The 23007-nt window shown below is 32.5% G+C and overlaps 3 protein-coding genes across 5 annotated transcripts; 1 reads left to right on the top strand and 2 right to left on the bottom strand.

Annotated features, from left to right (window-relative positions):
* Positions 1-6079: 6079 nt before the first annotated feature.
* Positions 6080-8706, top strand: LOC143632526 (cytokinin riboside 5'-monophosphate phosphoribohydrolase LOG3-like). Its single transcript, XM_077101045.1, has 7 exons — positions 6080-6204; positions 6700-6797; positions 6968-6998; positions 7402-7501; positions 8088-8158; positions 8239-8382; positions 8487-8706. The coding sequence occupies exons 1-7, from the start codon at positions 6085-6087 to the stop codon at positions 8577-8579; spliced, it is 657 nt and encodes a 218-aa protein (XP_076957160.1). The 5' UTR covers positions 6080-6084; the 3' UTR covers positions 8580-8706.
* Positions 8707-15044: 6338 nt separating this feature from the next.
* On the bottom strand, positions 15045-17196 carry LOC143632426 (ribonuclease MRP protein subunit POP4-like). Its single transcript, XM_077100978.1, has 8 exons — positions 17031-17196; positions 16819-16854; positions 16058-16134; positions 15732-15973; positions 15580-15648; positions 15434-15492; positions 15237-15338; positions 15045-15142 (listed from the first exon to the last, which is right to left on the bottom strand). The coding sequence occupies exons 1-8, from the start codon at positions 17182-17184 to the stop codon at positions 15045-15047; spliced, it is 837 nt and encodes a 278-aa protein (XP_076957093.1). The 5' UTR covers positions 17185-17196.
* A 1485-nt stretch (positions 17197-18681) lies between these two features.
* On the bottom strand, positions 18682-20357 carry LOC143632195 (uncharacterized). Of its 3 annotated transcripts, none has more exons than XM_077100794.1 (4): positions 20188-20357; positions 19045-19156; positions 18912-18971; positions 18682-18822 (listed from the first exon to the last, which is right to left on the bottom strand). In XM_077100794.1, exons 1-4 carry the CDS (start codon positions 20310-20312, stop codon positions 18736-18738), a joined length of 384 nt encoding a protein of 127 aa, XP_076956909.1. In that variant the 5' UTR covers positions 20313-20357; the 3' UTR covers positions 18682-18735. The 3 variants fall into 3 exon arrangements, with proteins under 3 accessions (XP_076956909.1, XP_076956965.1, XP_076957017.1); XM_077100850.1 differs by having other exon boundaries at positions 18912-18968; XM_077100902.1 differs by having other exon boundaries at positions 18682-18819; positions 18912-18968.
* Positions 20358-23007: the final 2650 nt, after the last annotated feature.

Here is a 23007-nt window from a genome sequence, read left to right as displayed (position 1 = left end):
ATTATAACCTAACCCTATAAAATATATTTTTTGTGACTTAGAAAAAATAACAACTACCAATTGTTTTTTTTTTCCTTACAAGACATAGCAACTCATATTTCTGTCTCATATTATTATTATTATTATTATTATTATTATTATTATTATTATTACTAATACTTTCTCTCCTTTTTTCAATGTTTATCTATACATAAGTCATGGTTTCTTCGTGTTCGTAGTAGGCCTATAACTCTTCTTGGCCTATAACTCTCGTCATGGTTTCTTCTTGGCCTATATTTTGTTCATCAACATCAAAAACCGGTTGATTTTCTTCTTCGGGTTCATTAGATTTGTCAAAGTTTGTAAAACGTAGTGAAGCTTCTTATGTAGATAAACAAAGCTGTCCCAATCTTTCCATTAATAGGCTTTGGGAAATACTCAAGTATCACCATGCTCATGTTGCAACCCATGTTTTTGGAATTTTGGACCACAGATTTTCTAAAACTCACAATTGGTCAATAATTAATCTATACATAATAAATAAGTAACTAGCAACTCTCACGTGTTACAATTCTAAACCTCTTCGTATCTTATTACCCTTTTCACCAATTCTTAATATAAATTTACAACTCATAAAATTAAAGAAAAATGTGTCAATTGAGACAAAATTGAGTTTAAAAGAGAACTGGTTTCCATCTCACCGACTCACTTTCAATCATATCACTTGCAAAGATTCTAACTCACAACCCCCATTTTGGAAGGGCATCTGGTGTCGCCACCAAATTGGTGTGAGTTCGAGTCCCACAAGTGAGCAACGGATCTCATAGTTAAATGAATCTCATATAGTCTCCTCGTGATAACATTGTGTTCACGGGTTTAATTAGCTTGTGGCGTTATGTATACGTTACACATGATTAATTGATACAAAGAGCTGGCTATACCATGTCGTAGTGACCACAACTCCACAGTGTATGCAAATAGAATAAGGGAGTTGTCTTTTCTAGTGTCCCGTGTTAAATGGCATCATGTTTTGAACATTATTGTTTCTATATATGCAATTTGGTTGGGGACCAAAAGTCATACATCCCTCAACTCCCCATGAATTTGTGTGGTTTTTTTGTACCTTATCTTCTGTAAGCAGCATATAAAACAAACGAAAACTGAACAAGTGGGTATCTTTTGACAATTGCCATCTGTCTTTGAGTGAAACTACTAATGTAACAATCATGCATGCTTATAAAAGGATATGTAAGGCTATTATAAGCTAATAGTAGTGAAGTTGTTAAACTAAAATTTGTTTTTTAACTACAAAATCATTCAGGGTTTGTTATTGTTAAGTTGTGTGAAATTTTGTATTATTGTTAAAATTTTCTTAAATAAAACTTAATTACTGCTTATTAACTCTTCATTTCAAGTTTAATATATAGTGAATAAAATTAGGTTATTTTATGAAAGAATTATGAAACTTCTTATAACAATAAAGTAATATTGAAATTTTTATACTTAGAAATAAACATGAGTAAATTTATTAAAATAATACTGGTTTATTATATGGGAAAAAACAAAATAAATGTTGGCATGGGTAAAGGCGAAATTCTTTTTTTGAGTTACAAAAATGCCCTTTGTAAACACAAGAAAACATGGGGATAGTGAACCCGCATGCAAGCATGCAGAAATAAAAATACCCCTAAACTATATATATATATAATCATAATAAACAATAATCCAATGCCTGATCACCCATTCCCGGTATTTGTTAATTGTAAAAAAAATATATTATTATTTTAGTTGAATATGTATAAGAAAACCAAGTGAATGGAAGAAAGCCTGATTTAGGGATTTGTGAAGTTTTAAGCTTTAACAAATCCGGCCAGTACCATGATTTTGTTTTATCTAGTACCTGTTTTGTTACCTTTATAGCATATACTTTTATCAAATTTAGGAAAAATATTTATTATTGATTTTATTATTCTTATTTAATTGATAGTAGAATATGGTGGTGTTCACAAGTAGTTGTATTAGTGATTAAAAGATGATGCATGTATTGGTGAGATGGTTGCCACATGCATGTTTTTTCTAATTCTTTTTTATCTTAATTTTCAATCACAATAAAACATCAATTACCTACTTATCGTATAATATATATCATAATTTGCAACAATGCCTCTTGAAAATTTTACTATTATCTTGTTACAATTTTTATATAATAGTACAACATCTTAATCATGGAGCTGTATATTTAATATATGGACCCTGAATAATTTTCAATCTCTCTCTCAGTTTAATTAACCAAGTTTAGTCTTTATATATAATTATACCATACACTTAAGTATTTGTTTTTTTAGCCACCTCTTAATTGACACATGGTCCACCTCTTCAACATTGAATATATGTTAATGCTGAAAATAAAATTACAAGATAAAATATAGTTAAACATGTGTGATTTGCACCATACTCATATGTGGTACTAATGGCCACCTTCTTTAATCTTTAAAATATCTAGCCTAATGCCCATAAAATGAGTACATTTGCGCATGCACAAATTTAAGAAATGGCCCATTTCACTATGTCCATTTTTGACCTTTTCCTCTCTTTAATAAACAATGGAAAAAGTATTAGTGGTTCATGTATAATATTTATATTAATGCAAGTGCTCATGTGGAAAAAAATAAAGGAGTACATGTTTTATTTTTCCTCTAGTCTTATCTATAATTGAGCCCATTTAGGTGGAAATATTGGCTGACTTTTATATTACTAGTATGCATTATATTACTAATGGGCATGCTAAAAGGTTAATAACTTTATGAAATGTGAATTAACTATGACGAAAACATAATTGGTCAAACCTGTAGAGGTGTCAAAGAAAAAAGTTGAATTACTTTTTGGGACTATCTCCCCCTTAATGCAAATGCACCCAGAAATCTTTACACTTTTCATCTTTTTTTTTCTTTAAAAGAAGAAAGAAACGAAAAAAGAAACTACCCTTGAAAAGTGGGTAGCGCGAGCCACGTAGGCCGCAACCACCCCCGTGAGCGAGCGCCCATGAGCCGGCTTACATCGGCTGAATTGAACCGTTGAGTGGGAATTTTGTAGGAAGCATGCATTTTGACCGTTGAAACATAAAAAAAATTAACTTTCTATATTAACCAATAGCCATGCACACATTCACAAACAAAGGAACAACAAAAAAACCCACTCATTATACTCATTTTTCTCCAATAACCTCAATTAGAAACCAAAAATGTAATGGAATTCCTTTTCTTCATCTGACTCTTCGGAGGAAGACGACCTTATTTGAAGCCCGGAGGGGGGGGGGGATAAAAGTTAACCTGTTGGTTGAACGGTTTCAAGGGCGACAAAGACTAACAAGACAATCACCTCTTCTTCGTGATCGAGTGGGTGCTAATGAAACTTGGTACATCACCACTATTTTAGCTCCGATCATGTTTATGACGAACATCATTTAGGCGGTTTCAAATGAGTAGACAACTATTCATGCGTTTATCAAATGATTTTTTGGATCGGTATCCTTTTTTTCAACAAAGACTAGATGAAAGAGGTAGACCCAGTTTCATGACTATGCAAAAATGTACAACCGTTATTCGTCAATTAGCATATGTAATTTCATCAGACACAATGGATGAATACCTAGAAATGTCTGAAAAAGTTGCGCGAGACTCACTTCATTTTTATAGTCAAGGTGTACATATATACATAATGTTTTGTTTAGTTATATTTTTATATTGTTCGAGAGTTTACTTGACAATGTTTATACATAGGTTTCATATCGATTTACTCATGGAGCTATTTACGCAAACCAACTTTGTATGATATCCAATGCATATACGAGGTGCATGGTGAAAAACATGGCTTCCCCATGATGCTCAGTAACATCGACTATACACATGTTGGATGGGATATGTGTCCTACGGCCTGGTAAGGTCAGTTCCACCAGGGTGATCTTCCCTGCCCCAGTATTATACTTGAGGCGGTGACCTCCCAAGATCTTTGGTTCTGGCATGCATTTTTTTGTGTTTTCGGGCCTAATAACGACATAAATGTTACCGAACAGTCACCGATATTCGATGACATTATTGACAGGGTTAAGCCAGCTCAATTGTTTTATGCAAATGAGGTACAATTCAGGCATCGCTACTACCTGGTTGATGGCATGCACAACGAATGGTCGACGCTTGTTCAAGCTTATGCATCTCCAGTTGATGACAACCGGAAGTACTTTAACAAGAAGCAAGAATCGGCACAAAAAGATATTGAAAGAGCGTTTGAAGTTATAATGAAAAAAATTCATTTGATTTCGAGACCACTGCGGATTTGGTCAAGGGAGGAAATAATGGATGTCGTCTACACTTGTATAATTATTCATAGCATGGTTCTTTAGGATCAAGGTATGGCTATTTGTCAAAATACCAAGTTGACGTCCCACGACCCGAATCGACAATTACCGATGATAAAAAAAAACTCCAAAACGTCATATATATCAAGAACCACAAGGTCAACGGAAACCTTGGTCATGAGTTGGTCGAGCATTTGTGGGCTAGGCGTCCCAATGATCTTGTACTAGTAATATTTTTATTATAATGTAATATTAGTTAGTTTCCACATTTAGTAGAAAAAATAAAATAAATAAATAAAACAGAAAATCCGCTAAAGCCACCGTTCCCCTTAACCACAAGAGGCTCAGAAGGTTTTAGGGAGTGTACAGTCAACATCCAGTCAGCACTACATGACACAATATTATTGGATGAATTTAGAGACCATGTTAAGCGACAACATATAGTCTTTGGTTTGTTTAATATGAGACTCACAAGTTAAAACTTTATAATTAATCAGATTGAATCAATACTAAGAACACAGAAGAAATAAATGAATACATAATGTTTAAAGAAAGCTCATTTTTATTATATTACATAAATATAACTTAAAAACCTTAATACAATGATCGCTCATAGATTAAACCCCTACTAGATTGTAATCTATCTATATATAGAGAGAAACCTAAACTTGGCAACCCAAAAAAACTGAGCTATTACATTTGATAAGGAAAATACGAAGAAATAAAAAAGATGACCAAAATACATCGCCTCAAAATAAATAAATAAAACTACAAAATAAATTAAATGGTAATGGTGGCGGCGGCGACGTTACCAAGGTGATGTTGGCATTCACTGTGGCGGTGGCTACAGTGATGGTGGTGGTGGTGGTGGCAATGCGGTGACGGTTTCAAGAAAATAGGGTAAAAGAAATAAGTGAATGAAAAAAATACATGGGGGGGGGGGGGGCGATGAATGGTTTCACTGCATTTAGAGGGAATTAGTTCCTCATGTAATAGGTAATTCAATTCTATTGATCAGCCAATCACCTTTTCTTTTCATTCTCTCACAATGATTCATTTCATTCCGCCTACTACTGTAAATTGAGGGGACTGTTTATTTTTTTTTATAAACTAAGACTATATGTTGTCGTTCGTGTCCCTAATGGATTGATCCTATCATATTGCGTCACATGACGCAGGTGGGACCTGACCCTTCACTCCTTGCTTTTAACGCCCTCCCTCCCCTTCCCTTGAGCTTGTTGTGGCTCGCGAGCCAATATCGCCCCTATCCCTTCACTAAATTGCCATTCGTGGCCGATAGTGGGGCCACAGAGGCCCATCAAGCCCTGGCTCGCTAACACCTGTTGTGGCATTCGCGACTGACGTGGCACCTTTTCTCCCCTCGCGACCTTGATAACCTGACCGCAACGGATAGTCTAAGGACATTGTTTACTTTATTGTTTACATGAATGCCCAAAACAAATTGTATCCTGCACGTGCTAGGTTGGGTATGAAATTATAGGCAACTCACGTGCCAAAACTCTTTATAAATATACAAGCACAGTTGATGAGTGAGTGGTGAGTCCAAAAAGGAGTAAATAAATAGACAGACCCCCCTCTCAAAATATTTATACCAATCCAACATATTACTAGTGCTCTCTGCTGTCACACACAATTTTGTTTGTGCTCAGTGTGTGTTTCTTGAAAGGTTTAACCTTGAAACATACCAGCCAGATTCTTATTGTCAATCAACTATTTCCCACAAGAGTGAAATGGAGAGAGATAGTGAAATGAAGGCCTCAAAGTTCAAAAGAATTTGTGTTTTTTGTGGGAGTAGTCAAGGAAAGAAGACTAGCTATCAAGATGCTGCAATTGAGCTTGGAAATGAATTGGTATATATATATTTTTTATTTTTAAGGATTTTAAATCTACTTTTTTTCTTGATATTTTTTATGGGCTTAAAAAAAAGACATTTTTTGTTTTGAATCTTGTTTTATCCTAAATCTTTATTCTTTGTAAGTTATTAAGGGTTTGTTTGAAACCAGCCATAAAAATGTGATCTTTTTCACGATTCTTGTTTCTTTATTATCTGTTAATTTCTTGATGGGGTTTTGATCCAAACCAACCATTAAAATATGTTCTTTTTTGAAGATTATGTCTGTTTCTTGGTGGGATTTGATTACTTGATTCAAACCAACCATAAAAATGTCTTCTTTTTCAAGATTCTTGTTTCAGCAATACACAAAAAGCTTCAAGATTTGGTTTTTACAGTTTTACACCTCTAACCCTTTGCATGTTAATGATCTTTCTTTAAAAAAACCTCTGTCAAAATGTCCATTTGTGTAACCAGAAAGCTCAATAAAATGGCTCTTTCATGATATTTGTAGGTTTCAAGAAACATTGATTTGGTGTATGGAGGAGGAAGCATTGGATTAATGGGGCTGGTGTCACAAGCTGTTCATGAAGGTGGCCGTCATGTTATTGGGTAAGTTTATGAATTGTTTATTGTTACTGACTCAAAATAGTAATAAGTTTTTTTTTTTTTTTAATAAAGATTAACAGTGAATGTTTAAGGAACAGAATCAGTGTGTTTGTTGTTGGGGTTTCTTTAATTAAACTAACTTTTTGTCATGTTATTGTCTCCCTCTTTTGCAGGGTTATTCCCAAGACACTCATGCCTAGAGAGGTATATATATATATGTCTCCTCAATATTAATAAAAAGTCTTTAAACTTTTCATATTTTTATATTACAATATTACATATTTTATTAAGAAGTTTTAAGAAGTTTTCTTAAAGAATTAAAGATTATTACTTGTTTATTAAGAAGTTTTCTTGAGCCTAATATTAATTATATTTGAGTAAAGTAATTAGTTTTTATAAAAATTAACATGGTTTTAAATTATTTATATGTACTTTTTCCTTTTCTGGTGTTATTTTTTCCTGAACTTGCAGCTTGCACCTATCTTTATTGGCATTCTCTGAATATGCATACACATAGATATACATATATGTGTGTGTATATGTATGAGTATGTGTACTGAAAACTATAAAAGATTATTCAAAGGCCTTTATTTTTGTTGGTTTGCAGTTAACTGGTGAAACTGTAGGGGAAGTGAAAGCAGTGGCAGATATGCACCAAAGGAAAGCTGAAATGGCAAAGCATTCTGATGCTTTTATTGCTTTACCAGGTTAATATAAGCCCTGCAACATTTTTAATATTCTTTCACTAAAATCTCATAGACATTTGGCCATTAGATAAACATAAGCTCCAGCTGCTTTTATTTATCTTATTCTTTCATTCAAATATATTAAAGAAAGAATCTTTGTGAAGCCATGTTAATTATTAAAGATGATGAAAGTATTTGACTTTGACTTTTCAATTGGTAAAAACAGTGAAAGTTAATTCTTTTATAAGAAAAATGATTCTTGGTCTTGCCAAGAACAAGAGTACAATTATGTATGCAGAAGGTGCATGCTTTTGGAAAAAAAAAACTTGTTTTCAGTAAATAAAAAGAAGTTTGTTTTTTTGTAATCATATCAAGAAATTGTACATGATAGTGATTGTCATTGATGAGTAACCCTTAGGACCTCAGATTCTGTCATAAATATTGATTGTTACCCTGAAATTGACCAAATTTAGTTAAAGTTCACTCCATGAAGACCTCAGATTCTCTGTACATGATACAAATTTTATGATGTTTATATATAATTATCAAGATAAAACTTTAGTAAAATAAGTTACAGAGGAATTGCATTTTGTAATATGAAATGCAGGTGGATATGGCACTCTTGAGGAGTTGCTTGAAGTGATAACTTGGGCTCAACTCGGTATTCATGATAAGCCGGTAAATTTTATGAATCCATTTTTTTATATTTCAAAGCCAAAGAATTTATATAAAAAAAATTAAAATCTTGAATCTTGCAGGTTGGTTTGCTGAATGTGGATGGATACTACAACTCGCTACTAACGTTCATCGACAAAGCGGTTGAGGAAGGATTCATCAGCCCGAGTGCTCGCCACATCATTGTGTTGGCGCCAACGGCTAAGGATTTGGTTAGGAAATTGGAGGTAAAAAAAGTATTCAAAATCATGACTTTTCTGGTCAAACATATATGAAAGTCAACTGTTTGACTGACTTTGACTTGTTTGATTGACCTATATATATAAATCAGGAGTATGTGCCTTGCCATGAAAGGGTTGCTTCAAAGTTGAGCTGGGAAATGGAGCAACAGCTTGGGTACACTGAGTGTGATATATCTAGGTGATGGATCAAATCATAACAACATATGGGTCCTTTTGTTTTCTTGTTCTTTTTGATCAAGGGATTTGTGGCAGTGGAAAAAGGTGCTAACTTTGAAAAGGGTTTTGCTTTAACTAGAATCTTGATGTGAAGGGGCTTAGTGCTTCTTTCTTTTTTCTTTCTATTTTTTTTTCTCTTTTGTATATTATTGAAGAAGAAATGACTTAAAAAATATGTGGGAAACTCTTACTTGTTCTTTCACCCTTCCCTTTGCATTCAACTTCAATTTTATTTTCTAGGATAGATTATTATATGAAATTTTCAGTTTCTTTGACATCAAGTTTCCATATGGCCATCAACTTTTTGATAAATGTTACATGGGATTAGGAAGAAGAGAAAAAAAAAGGGGGTAAAAATACACGGATCAAAGTTCTTTTCACAGCCAAAAATACGTTAAGAATAGTAAAATCATATAATATATACTTGTATGTATTGCTTTAAACTGATATACATGACAATTATGTAATCGCATGCAATCACTTTTCTTTCTCTTCCACTACTTCTAGTTATCTTTTAAGCACTATGTATAAGTGTTTTATGCAGTTATTATGGTTCTTAACATGTTGTTGGGGTTGGTTCCGATATAAAGTGGATTTTGTCGAAGCATAGAAAACAAAGAGTAAGCCACACGCGTGTGCGTTTTCCCCCCTTTTTGGTGAGGGTGCGTGTGTTCATTTACAAATGCAAGTTTTTAGAATACATAACTGCGCCTTACAAAATAGGATAACCGCAACATGTGTTTAGCAATCAAAATACCGTTTTAGACTTAGGCACATAACCGCATCGTGTAATTCATTAATAGCATTCCCATGCCATGTAACACACAGTGTCTTACACCTCTTAAAAATCTCATTTTAATATGTGTATTATACCCATATTAAAGTGAAGAATAATATAATCAATTTCAAGGTGTATTCTTTAAAAGGATAACAAAATATAGAACACTTATTTGAGTTTAAAAAAATTTGCCGAAACTAATATTTAATGAAAAATATAAATACAAAGATGACTCCCCGAATACTTCCTGCTTAGGCTGAGAACTCGGTGAGTAATTCCCGAGTATTCTGAGATAACCAGACTAGGCTGAGTATTCGCAACCCCCAATGGACCAACTTGACAGCTTCTAGCGACTTTTACAACTACATAATTAGTTATATATGTTCTCTTTCTCTAAAACTTACAACATTGTTAGGTGTTAAGGTTGTAGCAAAAGACAAGAATTGACTTAACCAATGACATGAAACCCACATTCTTGATTTGACCAAAAGAATTACCATCTCCAATCCTATTACGCCTCGTCTTGTCTGTGGAGGGACATGTCCTTTTGGGACACAATCATAATGACTTAGAACTAATAATAAGAAGAATGGTCCTCCCATTTTATTTCAACATTAAATCAAAGTCAATACCTACAATTTTTGTAATTGACAACATAATTTTTCATTAATCAGAATCAAGGAATGTGACACAAAGTGATCACTTTAGTTGTTAACAAGTCTATTTTGATGTACAATAAGTAATAATTATGGAAGCATTCTCTTCCCACTCTTTAATATTCAAATATCTGTCCATTCTCTTTCACTTTTTTTCTTTTTGGGTGTAGTTTTATGCAATCTAACAAAGAAAACAAAAAACACTATTATTATTATTATTATTATTATTATTATTATTATTATTATTATTATTATTATTATTATTATTTGACATCAGAAGAAAAGCTGGACACGTACTAGTAAAGTTTTACATAAAACCAAAGTGGTTGGAATTTTATTATCATTCTAAAATATGTCTAAACCTTACAAATGAACTTCTATATATAGATTATTTATTCTAGTTAAATGCATCATGTAGACCAAAGTCAGAGCCGGCTATAAGGCAGGCCGGGTGGTAGATTGACCCCGGCCCGACAACCTGATAGACTTGAATTTTTAAAAATTATATATATATATATATATATTTGAAAAAAATAAATATGTTGATGTTTAAATCCAATTATTCAACTAATTTAAGACCCAAAGTTTTTTTCGCCTCCGGCCCAAAAAAATTTCATGATTCTCAGAGGCCCTGACTGTAGTCACGTACTAATGAAGCATTACATAATAAACCAAAGTGAATGAAATTTTATTATCATTTGAAAAGTTGTCTAAAACTTATAAGTGAACTTCTATTTATATATTATTCTAGCAACTAAGTCATTACATATTTATAAAATCGGCCTGGTGAAGCATAGAAGTCAATATTTAAGAAATTGGTTAATTTGGAAAACAAGAAATGAAAAAATATTTAAGAAGGTGCCGATGTTGAAAGACAAAATGATTAATGACATAAAAGCTATGTCCTGTTTATGGGTGAAGCATATATAGAAGTCGAAGAGCTAGCTTGGATTGGGAAGACTGGTGCAAATTTAATTTCGTTAATTTTCCTTTATAATTTGTAGGCGGTTTGTAGTTTGTCCTTTTATTTTGTACTTTATTTTCTTTTTGGACCTCTTGTGGCTTGCAAATAATTCCTTCTTTTCTATAAAATCGGCCTTTAAAAAATAATAAGGCGTTACATTTGATTAAAGTAATGGTCATATAAAATGAAACAACGAAATAATAATTTCGGTCAAATAGCCGGCATACGAGCCAGCAATCTTCATACTCATCGTTATTATGATTATTGTTTTTGTTAATTTTTAATGATTATATAACTTTTTATAGTTCCTTGATGTATCCTTTTACATTCATCTAACAACACATTTATTATATTGTGGTAAGTGACGGAGCCACATTATTTCTACTGGGTTCGGCTGAACCCGGTATTTTTTCGATTTTATATATAACCTATAGTGTTGAATTAATGAGCGAATCTGTTCTTTTTCGACGAACGAACCCAGTATCGTTCTAAGAATATATATTTGAACCCGTTGTTTGTGAAAACTTTAGTTATATTCTTTTAGTAATGAATATTCTTTATAAAAAATACGAAAAACGTTAAAAACTATAAATTTTATTAGCAAACATCATATGTGGGCCAATAATAATCTATATATAGATTATTAAAAAGCCCAAAATTACTAATAGAATGGGTCAATAAGCCCAACAAAATTAACATTTTTAAACATAATACCTAAATAATAAATAAACAAACAAAAACATCGGCTATCACATCAGCAATCAATCAGTTTCTTTCTGTCAACCAAATGATCATTGCCTCATCGCCTTTGCCGGTTCGTCTCAAGGTTTCAACGATCGCCAAATATCCGTTGGTCTATCGTTTGAGAAATGTTTTTTTTCAATGAAGCATGTGAAGAGGGATTTGCGTAATCATTTAGGTGACACTTATATGAATGATGTTTGTATTTGTTATTAAAAATGAATTCTTTTTTAAAGTCACGTTTGAAGATATCGCTTTTCAAAACATAAAAACGCGTATAGAACAATTATGATATGTACTATCTTTTTATTTAATATGACTTTGTATTTTATTGATTGTTAACGATATATTTTTATTATGATAGTGATATTATATTTTATTTTAGTTATCGAACCCGATGATCGACCCGACTTGACCCATTCGAGCCCGAAAACTTTAACGATGGAAAAAAAAATCAAACCCTAAATCATTGCCGAATCTATAAGAAAAAATTCCTAGCTACTAGCTCCGCCGGTGAGTCTTACTGTGGAGAAGATTAGAGTGAGTGGACAGATGGTGATTACAAATTACAAGCATGGTTGGTGCTTTACCACTAGAAAAAGCACTTCCAAAGACAGTTGTAGGTAGAAGAAAAATATTGGAATGTGAGTTTTTACCAGCAGCCATGTTACAAGTTGTCAAGTTGATAAACAAATTATGTACCCGTACTATTGTAGGTCCGGTTCAATATTTGATTCAAAAATTAATTTTGCAACCTTTATATTATTTAGTGCACGTCCAATTACATGTGTAGGGATCAAACCCGACATCGTGTTCTTGGTTAATAATTTACGTAATGTATCTCTCTCATTTTGGTTGTGGGATTGGTCGATTGAGAGCCGCTATGACACATTTAAAGAATTTGATGAACATTTAGGGGTGTGGATTGCAGAGCTATAGAAAGTATATAAAGTTATTAAAAGACCTGCATGAAAGGAGGATTCCCGTGTTAATTTGTTATGCTAGAATAACTGATTTTATAAAGGCAGTTTCTTTGGGCCTATTTCTCCTTACTTCAATACGATGACTTATTTCTTTGAAAAGATTACTCTGTAGAATAGTAACTAAGTTTTGAATTTGTTTTAATTGGGTTACTCATAAAATTTCTTGTTCCAATCAGGTCATTAAAGTTTCCTTTGTGTTCTAATTCTAGATATTTTACCTAGATAGCAGGTTATGTAGTTTTTTTAAAATTGTTTGGCAGTGTAAAGTATTTTTTGAAAAATTGTAAAAAATAGAAAAAATTTGAGAAAAATAATTTTTGAATTGCAAAAAAATGTAAAAAAAAAAAGTTGTTTTATTAGTTACGATTTTTTTTATAAGAAACCACCATATTTTAGAATAACTTCAAAAAGATAGTTGGCTGATATTAAAATATTTAATAGTAGAATTATTAATTGCTTCCATACAAAAAAATAACAAACAGTAACATATTAATTATATTGTAATTTTTATATATTTTTTTAAAATTTTTCAGAATTTAAAAATTATTTTTCTCAATTTTTACTAATTTTTTCAATTTATTTAAAATATTATGTAATGTTAAACTATTTAAAAAAAACCTAGATATACTATCCAGGTAAAATATTTTGAATTGGAACACAAAGAAAACTTATGTGACCTAAGTAGAACAAAATATTTTATAAATGAATTGAAACAAAATATTTTATAAATGACCTAATTAAAACAATTTCAAAATTTGGTTACTATCCTATAAAGTAATCTTTTTTTTAAACTATACATTTTTTTTCTTATGCATCAATGTGGAATGAAAATTTATGCATTTATTAAAAGAAACAAACTAAAAAACCTAGATAAAGAGGACATTTGTCATGCTAAAAATAATTATGAAAATGACTTTGAAACTAAAATTTTGTTTGGCCTCAAAATAGCTTGAGCCACATTGAAAGGGTAAGAATATGATGCATGGATAGTCAATAAAGTAATAAGAAAAATTGACTTTGACAAAAGTTTTAAGGTAGCGTTTGGTATGCATGAATGATAGGGAGAATGGAATAATTCATTACGTAGGAATGAAAAAAGTGGTGTTTGGTTGCTCAATGGAATGGAATCATCCATTACGCATGGAATCTCATTCCATCAAAATCATTTCTTCCTCATTCACCCTACTTTCTCAACAACACCATCACCACCTAACAACTACCACTACCATCACCATCACCGACACCTTACCGCCACCATCGCCACCACCACCGCCTCCGCCACCACCACCAGCACAACCACCGCCACCGCCGTCGCCACCATCGTCGCTGTAACCACCGAAAACATTGTCACCGCCGCCTGACCGTCACCGCCTGACCATCGCTGCCACCCTACCATCGCCATCACTACCAATGCTACCACCGGTTTACCACCGCCACCCCCATTTCCACCGTCACCACTACCACCACCATTTTCGTCGCCGGAGCTAATACCACCACCATCGCCATTTCGATTTTTTTTTTGTAAAAAATGTTATTTTGAGATATGAGTGTTTTTATTATTTTTATTTCAATCATACATTTTTTTAGGATACCAAACAACATAAAGTAATAATTTATTTCATTCTCATAGATTAACCAAACAAGACAAATGAATGAAATGATCAATTTCATTCCCTTGTCCATTCCATTCCCCCTTCATTCCATTACCTCCAACCAAACATGCCCTAATATTATTACAGAAATACATAAAAGAATGCAACTAACCAACCATGCATGCTTTGAACAATACCATCTAAGCGGTAAGCGGTTAATGCGGAAAAATATCATATATCAGTCAAGTACCGATATATGAGATATCAGTTATCGTGGTGAGATATCGCTGGGATATCGGTAATTTTAATATCATGTAAAAATTATATATATAGAAATTTAACAATAATAATTCAGTATGCTCATACCATTAACAAATTAACCCTTTGCAACTTGTAAAACAATAACAATCGTGGCAAGTATGAACTTCTTAAGACGCTAGCATTGAACACTAAAAATTAATAATTAAGACTTAAAACACTAATATCGAAAATATTGGGGATGCATCGGTCAACTATCGGCGCAATATCGGTCAATATCACCGATATTATCGGTACCGATATTCTTATATTAACCGATATTTTACCAAAGGACCGATAACCGATATGTTAAGATTTTGCAAAAAGGAAAACTTGGTAAACATGAAATAAATAACAAACCATGTCCTACATCTCTTTCTCTACTAGACAAAATTTTAAATTGACTTCAATTAGTGAAAATCATTGACCAACTTTTCTGGAGGTCAACTTATCTCCATACAGTGTAATCTTCCAACAATCAACTTGCAGCATAAATACCGAAATCTTCTTCAACACAACTAAACATATGTATAAAAGTATTAGTCCAACAATGGTTTTTATTTTTTTAATTGAGCCCAATAAGTAAATGTTTATAAAACAAATGATTCTTACCTTTAAACTTATTATCTTTTGTGATTATCCCAAACGTCTCGGCGGTTTCACGGATCATGATTCCGCTCACACCCTTAAGGACGGCCATTTTGCAATCTACAACTGCAATAAACAAACATAACAAAACATCGATTAATGTAACATAAAGAAAAGTAAATGTGTATCCGTAAATAGAGAGAAAATACTATGAGTTTAACCTAGAATATGTGCACCATGAAGATCTGCACCAAGAATACATTGAAGCATTTGACTTTTCCTGAAAGATTCATCACAATTACAAAAAGATTCAAACTTTCTTGAAATATACAATAAAAAGATTCAAACCCGAAAACAGAATTCTTACCCGACACTTTTTAAAAGTTGGGCCATGTAATCTTTCCACATATCATGCATCGGTTGAAAAAATTCAAACCTGTAGCAAAAGACAATCCAAAATGTTTTAGAAGACCTGAAACAACAAAAGGAGGTAAAATGTAACTGTCATTATGATATTACTTATGATGATCTTGAGGCAAATCTAATGATCCGGTTTTCTTGTGTTGTTTCATCGACATGTGTTTTTTAGATCTCCTTGAATGGCTTTGTAAAAGTTTTGTAAGTTCCATTTTGTGTTCTTGTACTTTATTATCGAGATTGACCCTATTATCAATTTTCATTTTTCGGGATCCTTGCACGTAATTTTGGGCAATATCGCCAGTTTGCAAAAGTTCATGTAACATCTTGTCCACCACATCTACCTGCATAAGTTTATAGCATACTGAAATAATCATTTGACTTAAATTATATAATAAACATGATCAAATAAGTAAAAGCTATAAAACCTCAATATTTGGCATAGCTAACTTCTCATGTACCGGGTGTGAGAGTGGAAGATAAATAGGATGATCTGGTTCTGCGTCTGTATAATTGAATAATAATAATAATAAAGGTGTGTTTATTACAATCGATAACACACGGTTGTTGATTTGAAGGACAGTTAAGCTTGTAAATGAACCAAACAAACACGAAAGGGGCATGCTCGTGTTCATTCGTTCAAAATTAACCGAGCAAACGATCAAACACGAACAATAACGAAAGAAGTTTCTCATTCGTGTTCATTCGTTCAACTTTAACCGAACAAACACACAAACAATTAAACTAAAGGAGTTTCATGTTCGTGTTCGTTCGTTAAGAAAACGAGTGTGTTCATGTTCGTTTATGTTCGTTCGTTAATAGAATAAACAAACGGTTCATGAACAAACAAAACTTAACATAGATGAATGAACATCATTATGTTAAACCTTAAATATTCATAAAACTATAAAAATTGTAAGATTGTACTAGCGGGCCTGTAAATATGAATCAATATGCAAACAAACATTAATGAACGTAAATGAGCATACATAAGCAAACGAACATTCACGAACATAAATGAACAAAAGATACATGTGTTCATGTTCGCCCATTTAACTAAATGAACCAAAAGATTTGTTCATGTTTGTTTGTTTATCAAATAAACGAACTTCCCCGTCCAACGGTTCACAAAAGGTTTACTGAACGTTCGGTTCATTTACAAGTCTAAAAACAATAACAAGGTTCATACCTCGTGCAGCATTTTGCCCTGTGAAAGAGTATTTGCCTACAAATACCAAAAATGCCATCACTTACAAAAGGTTTGATTAACACGATCATCTTTATTACTCAACCAGTTAATCATTTTCATGGAGCATATTGCAAAAAGTGAAGTGTGAAATATGAATAAATCCAAAATTAGATATAAAACCATGTAAATCAAAAAGGGTTAGCTCAAAAAACCTTTCTTGGATGGGGTACTTGCAAAATCTTGATTCGCAGAACCTTCAACTCGGTTCTTTTCAAGAAACCTTTTATTATTTTTGTTCTTCTGTTGTAACTGAAGCTCATGTGCTTCTCTACGTGCAATCGCCTCAAACGCGAGATTTGTTGTCATCTAAGCATACGAATATATATAGTATATCTACATACAAGTAACAACAACATTACATGATCAAATCATATGCTCAAGCAAATACCTTAATTCGTATAACATCAAGGGGGTTGTTTGGGTGTTGGAATAATAAAGATAGTATTTTTGCAGTGAATACAACTAAAATTTAAACAATAACCATATAGAAACCCTGTTAGCAAATAACCCAAATAAGATTTTTAACAAAGAACAAACAATTAATTATATAGACTATCGAAACTTTAATTCAAGAACAATTAGGGCAAAAAAAAACAACCTAAATGTGAAGAAATTGCAAAGAATAAGAGCTCAAGAAATAGAATTTGGTGGATTACCTTGAGAAATTTTACACTGTAGCCGAGATATTATCGATTTTGAGAACAATCCTGTAATTTATTAGGGTTTTAGAGTTGATTTGGGATTTTCCTTTTGGCTTTTAATTGATTTTTTAAGCCCGCTGTTTAATAATTTTTAATGTACTAAAATTTAGGACTGCAAATGGGCACACCCAAGAACTAAGAACCGTGCCGAGATAGTGTGGATGGGTTATGGCTATTACGGTTCTCATGTGTACGACATGATTTTGGGGTCTAGGTAGAGATGCACATCAAAACCGGACCTGATGCCATCTAATTCGCCATATATTTGTTGAAAACCGATTAAACGTCATATCAAAGTGGATTAAAACCAATTTGAAAAATCAAACTGGATTGTTATCTTTATAAATCGGTTTTAATCTAAACCGGATTGGACTGGTCATGCTAACTTTCTTTGACTCGATACTAATTAATTTGGGACAGTTACATATTTTCCCCTCCAAACCATCCTTAAATGCATATATATTCGGCCCAAAGTTTAAATTGCATATTTTTCATTTTTATTAAATTTTTACATGACAAGATTAGCCTTGTAGGATTTTAAACTTTTTTTGCCAAACTCATTAGACGCATTCTCTCCTACAACCTACCCGACCCAATCGTTCGCTTCTTCATACTTCAATCGCATCAGAATACCATCAGTAGGGTCATCTACGTTCTTTAATTGGAATTCCATCGAACCCAAAAACATGCCATTGTCCCAATTAATTGAATCCAAAAACCGGTTTTGTGCACTTCTAGTTAAAGGTTTTGTGCACTTCTAGTTAAAGTGGGCAGTCGTCTATAAGTTCATGATTTGGACTTACCCAAAGTCCATATTTAAGTTCAAGTAAAAGCAGTGTTATTGTTACTTTGTATACTAAAAATTAGAATTGGACTTAATTGTTACTTGTCATCCTTTAATAATTAGACTTCATTGTAACTCACTCTTTCACATCGTGAAATTTATATTTAGACTATATTGTTTTTCATACTGGAATATGTAGTTGTTTCTTACAATTTAATTTTTTAAATTGAAAAAATGATTACCTTTTCCATATAGACTATAAGTTCTATAACTGTCACTTTAATACAATAACTTTCCTTTAAACTCTAACAAAATCTCAACAGCCAACAAGTCCAAATTACACAGCAATATCAATGGTCAAGAACAACACGGTTACACCTTCTGCATACTGCATTTCAGCTTCTCGGCTTCAAGCTCTTGTTTTAACGTCTCAACGCGTTCCAACAAGTTTATATTCTCCTAATACAAGAATCACCACCCAACTCTGTTACATTAATATCCCACATAAAAGTTTTATAATTATATAAAACCATAAAGTATATATATACCTTTTGCAGCATATCTAGCCTTTGGATCATATTATTATCCCCAACATTCTCCTTAACCTGCTAACAATACCACTAGGTTATTCATTTCAAATAACCTAACATATATTTTTAATGAAAATGTACAATTACATACACTTTTTAGCTCATTTGTACATTTAGTTGCACGTTCTTCTGCTTCGTCAAATCTGAGTCTCCATTCTGCAGATTCATCAACTGCTTCCCTGTTTGCAAGATCAAACTGCATTCTGCAATAATTCAACAAACAATCCTAAATGCTATATGAAATCAATTGGATTTGGATTATGAATGTTACTATTAGCTTCATTTATCAATCATATCCAATAAGTATATGAAGCAGTCAAGCAGCAATGTTAATTGTACAGAGAAAGTTACTCATTTCTAATAACAATGTTGTAAAAGTTGCTGCGGGCGGTGGGGTACCAACTAGCAATTTATTAAAATTAATTGGATTGGAATTTTTGTATCTATACTATGTTATAATACATATAAGCATAATTTTAATTGATTTAAGTAATTAGAACTTTTAAAACATATAGTACAATCCTTCTAAACATATTGGTGGCTTTAAAGCAACTTCCATACATGATACTTAAACAACCATACATTTCTTATATGTTAATATATTTTTTTAAAAATTACACCATGAAAATGAGGATATTATTCTCTTTAATCTGAGTATTATGCTATAGTTTGATAGTTTTTTTTTTCATTCAAAAACTAACATGTAGCGTGATTACTTGTGTCTGTGTTCCCTGCCGCATTGCGTGGGCATTAGGATTGTAAATGAACCGAGCATTCAGCGAAAAGTTCGTGAACTGTTCAGCAGGAAGTTCATTTTCATTCGTTCGTTTAATAAACAAACGGACATGAACAAGAAATTTTGTTCGTTTAGTTAAAGGAACAAACATGAACAGAGGTTGCGTTCATTCATTTGTGTTCATGAACGTTCAATAATGTGTTCATTTATGTTCGTTAGTTAAAGGTTTGTTTTATATTTCTATAATATTTTATTTGTAATAACCAACCAAACATTTAAATTTTATAAATTTGTCGTTTATGTTTAGTTGGTTTCGTTAATGGTTTGTTTTATAAAGTCTTGCTTTAACTAACAACAAATCTAACTTGTTTATGATTATTATCATCTCAAGTGGTTAACTTTATAAACCCTAATTTCCAGATTCAAAATATCAATACAAAGGAACAATCAAACATAATAATATTAAAAAACTCAGAAGTATACTATTTAGTGTTATACCTCAGTAATTCAGTTTCATTGGAAGTAATTTGGTAATCGATGGTCCAAAGCCTCAAGTAGACGGAGATCCCAAGGGCCATGACGATTAAGACGCCGATTAACAACGGCCTTCTGGTTATCATCATGTTGGTTGTCGATTGAGATCCAATTGAAGCTTTATCCGACTGATTGTTTAAAAAACCATAAATTAGTTTTGGTATGAAAATGCATACGACTAGGGCTGTCAATTCTGACACGACCCGAAACCGGTCACGAACCCAACACGAAAAAATATAGGTTTTGGGTCGGCTGACATGACCCGTTTTCTTAAATAGGTCAACCCGAACCCGACTCATCTAAAAAATGGGTCAACCCGAACCCGACCCGTCAAAAAATGGGTTGACCTGTTAACCCGTTTAAAAATTTTGTAGAAATTAATATTTTGATTGTAGAGATAAGAAGTATTAAATTTTAAAGTTAAATACTTTGATTTATAATTTTTTATATATCTATTAATTTTTATAAATTAAATTAATTACTTTTTAAATATTTTTGTCCACTCTTCACTTCCATTATTTATATTTTATTAGTCTTAACCATCTATTCTCTTATTATCTCCACTCGTTTATTCTTATCTTAAGCAAAATATGTGAACATAAGTTTGTTAATTTAAAATGAGAGATAAATTGACAAAAACAATTAGATCTATCACAAAATTGTTAAAATGCTTTATATGAATAAGAGTAATTGATTGTCTATGTTAATATTAAGCCACTAGATATTAATCATATTCGTAAATGAACGTAAAATGGGTTGACCCGAAACACAACCCGAACACGACACGAAGTTAAATGGGTCGACACGACCCGACACGAATAAATATATGGGTTGGGTTAGGGTTGAAGAATCTCGACACGCCAACCCGAACCTATTAACCCGATAACCAGCCAACCCGACACGATTGACACCCCTACATACGACTCTCTGATTATCCAAGCTTTTATAATAAACTTCCCCAACATTAATCTATTCGTATTTTGTATTTACAGAACTGCATTATGCTCGTAATTTAAAAAAGGTGTTCGAATTAGGGCCAATCACGAGCCGAATCAAGGCAGGAGAAGTTATGACTCGGCTCAATTTTAAACCGAACTGGCTCAGCTCAATTTTCAAACTAAGCTGAAAATCTGAACTCGAACTTACCTCAGTTTAATAAATAAATTTATTATGAATATTCAAACAAAGTTGAATTGAAAATGAACTCTCGATTTGTAACTTCAAATTACAATATGTTAATTGAATCAACATGCGATAAAAGGTCTTTAAACCCATTTGAATCAACAAAATTACAAAATGTAACCTTATATATAAAACATGACAAATATTAAAAGAGTTTCAAAAAGTCTTCGTTTTCCGATACTTTTATAAATAATAATAATAATAATAATAATATAAAGACATCAGCCTAAAGAAAAAGGTGGACAAAATGTATTCCTCGTTTTGTTTCAAAATAGATTATTAGAGAACCGCTTTATATCTTGAATGATTTGGATACGTCATAACTTCTCTTATTGATCAAGTTTCAATCTTTTTGTCAATAAAGTAATTTCATCTATTTAGTTGATTTAGTATAGGAAAACATAACATAACCTTTTACATTGCGTAACTTAAGCTGCATTCCTTTTTAGTAACTCGACCAAAAATAGGGTTATCTAGAGCCAACAACCGTTCAAGATAATAAACAAGGGCCTATTTGGCAACCTATGTACCAGTGTTGAGTGATGTTCGGTTCACTTGTACATATATTAGTATGTTAACTTAGTCGTTTTACTCGTTTAGTTTAGGAACTTTGGTATTTCATACATGTTTATTGTGTTTCAAGTCACAGGTACTTAACACGCTTAATTTGGACCTGTACGAGCATGAAATGAAGACCAGAGATGATGCGTGATACTGTATAATCAAAACTGAAGAATCTGGGTAAAAGTTGGCTTTGCTGAAATCAGAGTATCTTATGCTATGTAGGAAAGGGACGCATATCAGGAAGTTTTAAAGTATGGTTTGTTGATTTAGAGTATCATACTCTAAAGTTAGAGTACCATTTGCTAAGCCAGAGTACCATTTGCTAAAACTAGAGTACCATATGCTAGACCAAATAAAACAACGTGATCGCAAATTTAAAGCCCTATATAAGGAAAAAGTTAGGGTTTGAGAGGGGATCTTTTGGAAGCAGTTACCAGACCATTTGGAGAGAAGAAAAGGACAAAACCATCAATTCCAATCATCTCTACTTCACTTACATGATCTATAACATCAAGATTGAAGACCGAGAGATAACGAATCGCGGCTAATCCTTTCGAGTCATACCCGGGATGTAGAGTATTGTATCTTTCAGTTTTTCTCATGTATTAAGAACGAATTGATTGTAACTATCATTGATGTTAATCTATGAGTATTGATGTCTAGTATGATTGTGCACAACGTTAGTTTAGGTTTATTTAGACCAGAACGATTAGTGTGCCAGTTGCTATGATAATTGCTTGTAGGATTGTTTTGACCTGTTAATTGCAAGAAAGCATACGTTTGCCCTTAGTTGAGTCACACTGGCAGGGACCGTTTGATAACCAGTGCCGTGTGTTAGCGAGCATGGATGCCTAAGGTTTAACCGGTTACTCAGTCTGTAGTTGACACAGAATAGTTTATCTGTTAAGTTGCATGAGTTTGCTGTTAGGTTATGTACTTGGATTCCCGGGTGTGATTTGTCCTTGTTAATTGATTGAAACTTTGTTTACTTGTGGATTAATATTAAACCCAAACTGTTTGCTAGTGTGATCAGCACTT

This window comes from Bidens hawaiensis, unplaced genomic scaffold (assembly GCF_021521415.1).
Source record: "Bidens hawaiensis isolate Kalapana, Puna unplaced genomic scaffold, B.hawaiensis_p1.1 tig00000055_1, whole genome shotgun sequence".
Taxonomy (NCBI): Eukaryota; Viridiplantae; Streptophyta; class Magnoliopsida; order Asterales; family Asteraceae; genus Bidens; species Bidens hawaiensis.
Note: the sequence above shows the minus strand (reverse complement) of the source record. Positions and strands in the feature narration are given on the sequence as shown.

Coding starts and splice junctions, on each gene's coding strand:
- LOC143632526 (XM_077101045.1), top strand. CDS start 6,085: ATGGAGAGAGATAGTGAAATGAAGGCCTCAAAGTTCAAAAGAATTTGT. Junction 6,205..6,699: donor TTGAGCTTGGAAATGAATTG/GTATATATATAT, acceptor TGATATTTGTAG/GTTTCAAGAAACATTGATTT. Junction 6,798..6,967: donor GGTGGCCGTCATGTTATTGG/GTAAGTTTATGA, acceptor CCTCTTTTGCAG/GGTTATTCCCAAGACACTCA.
- LOC143632426 (XM_077100978.1), bottom strand. CDS start 17,184: ATGACAACAAATCTCGCGTTTGAGGCGATTGCACGTAGAGAAGCACAT. Junction 15,339..15,433: donor TCATGGTGCACATATTCTAG/GTTAAACTCATA, acceptor TGTTTATTGCAG/TTGTAGATTGCAAAATGGCC. Junction 15,143..15,236: donor AAAAGATAATAAGTTTAAAG/GTAAGAATCATT, acceptor ACATATGTTTAG/TTGTGTTGAAGAAGATTTCG.
- LOC143632195 (XM_077100794.1), bottom strand. CDS start 20,312: ATGATGATAACCAGAAGGCCGTTGTTAATCGGCGTCTTAATCGTCATG. Junction 19,157..20,187: donor AATGAAACTGAATTACTGAG/GTATAACACTAA, acceptor GAATTATTGCAG/AATGCAGTTTGATCTTGCAA. Junction 18,972..19,044: donor GTACAAATGAGCTAAAAAGT/GTATGTAATTGT, acceptor TGGTATTGTTAG/CAGGTTAAGGAGAATGTTGG.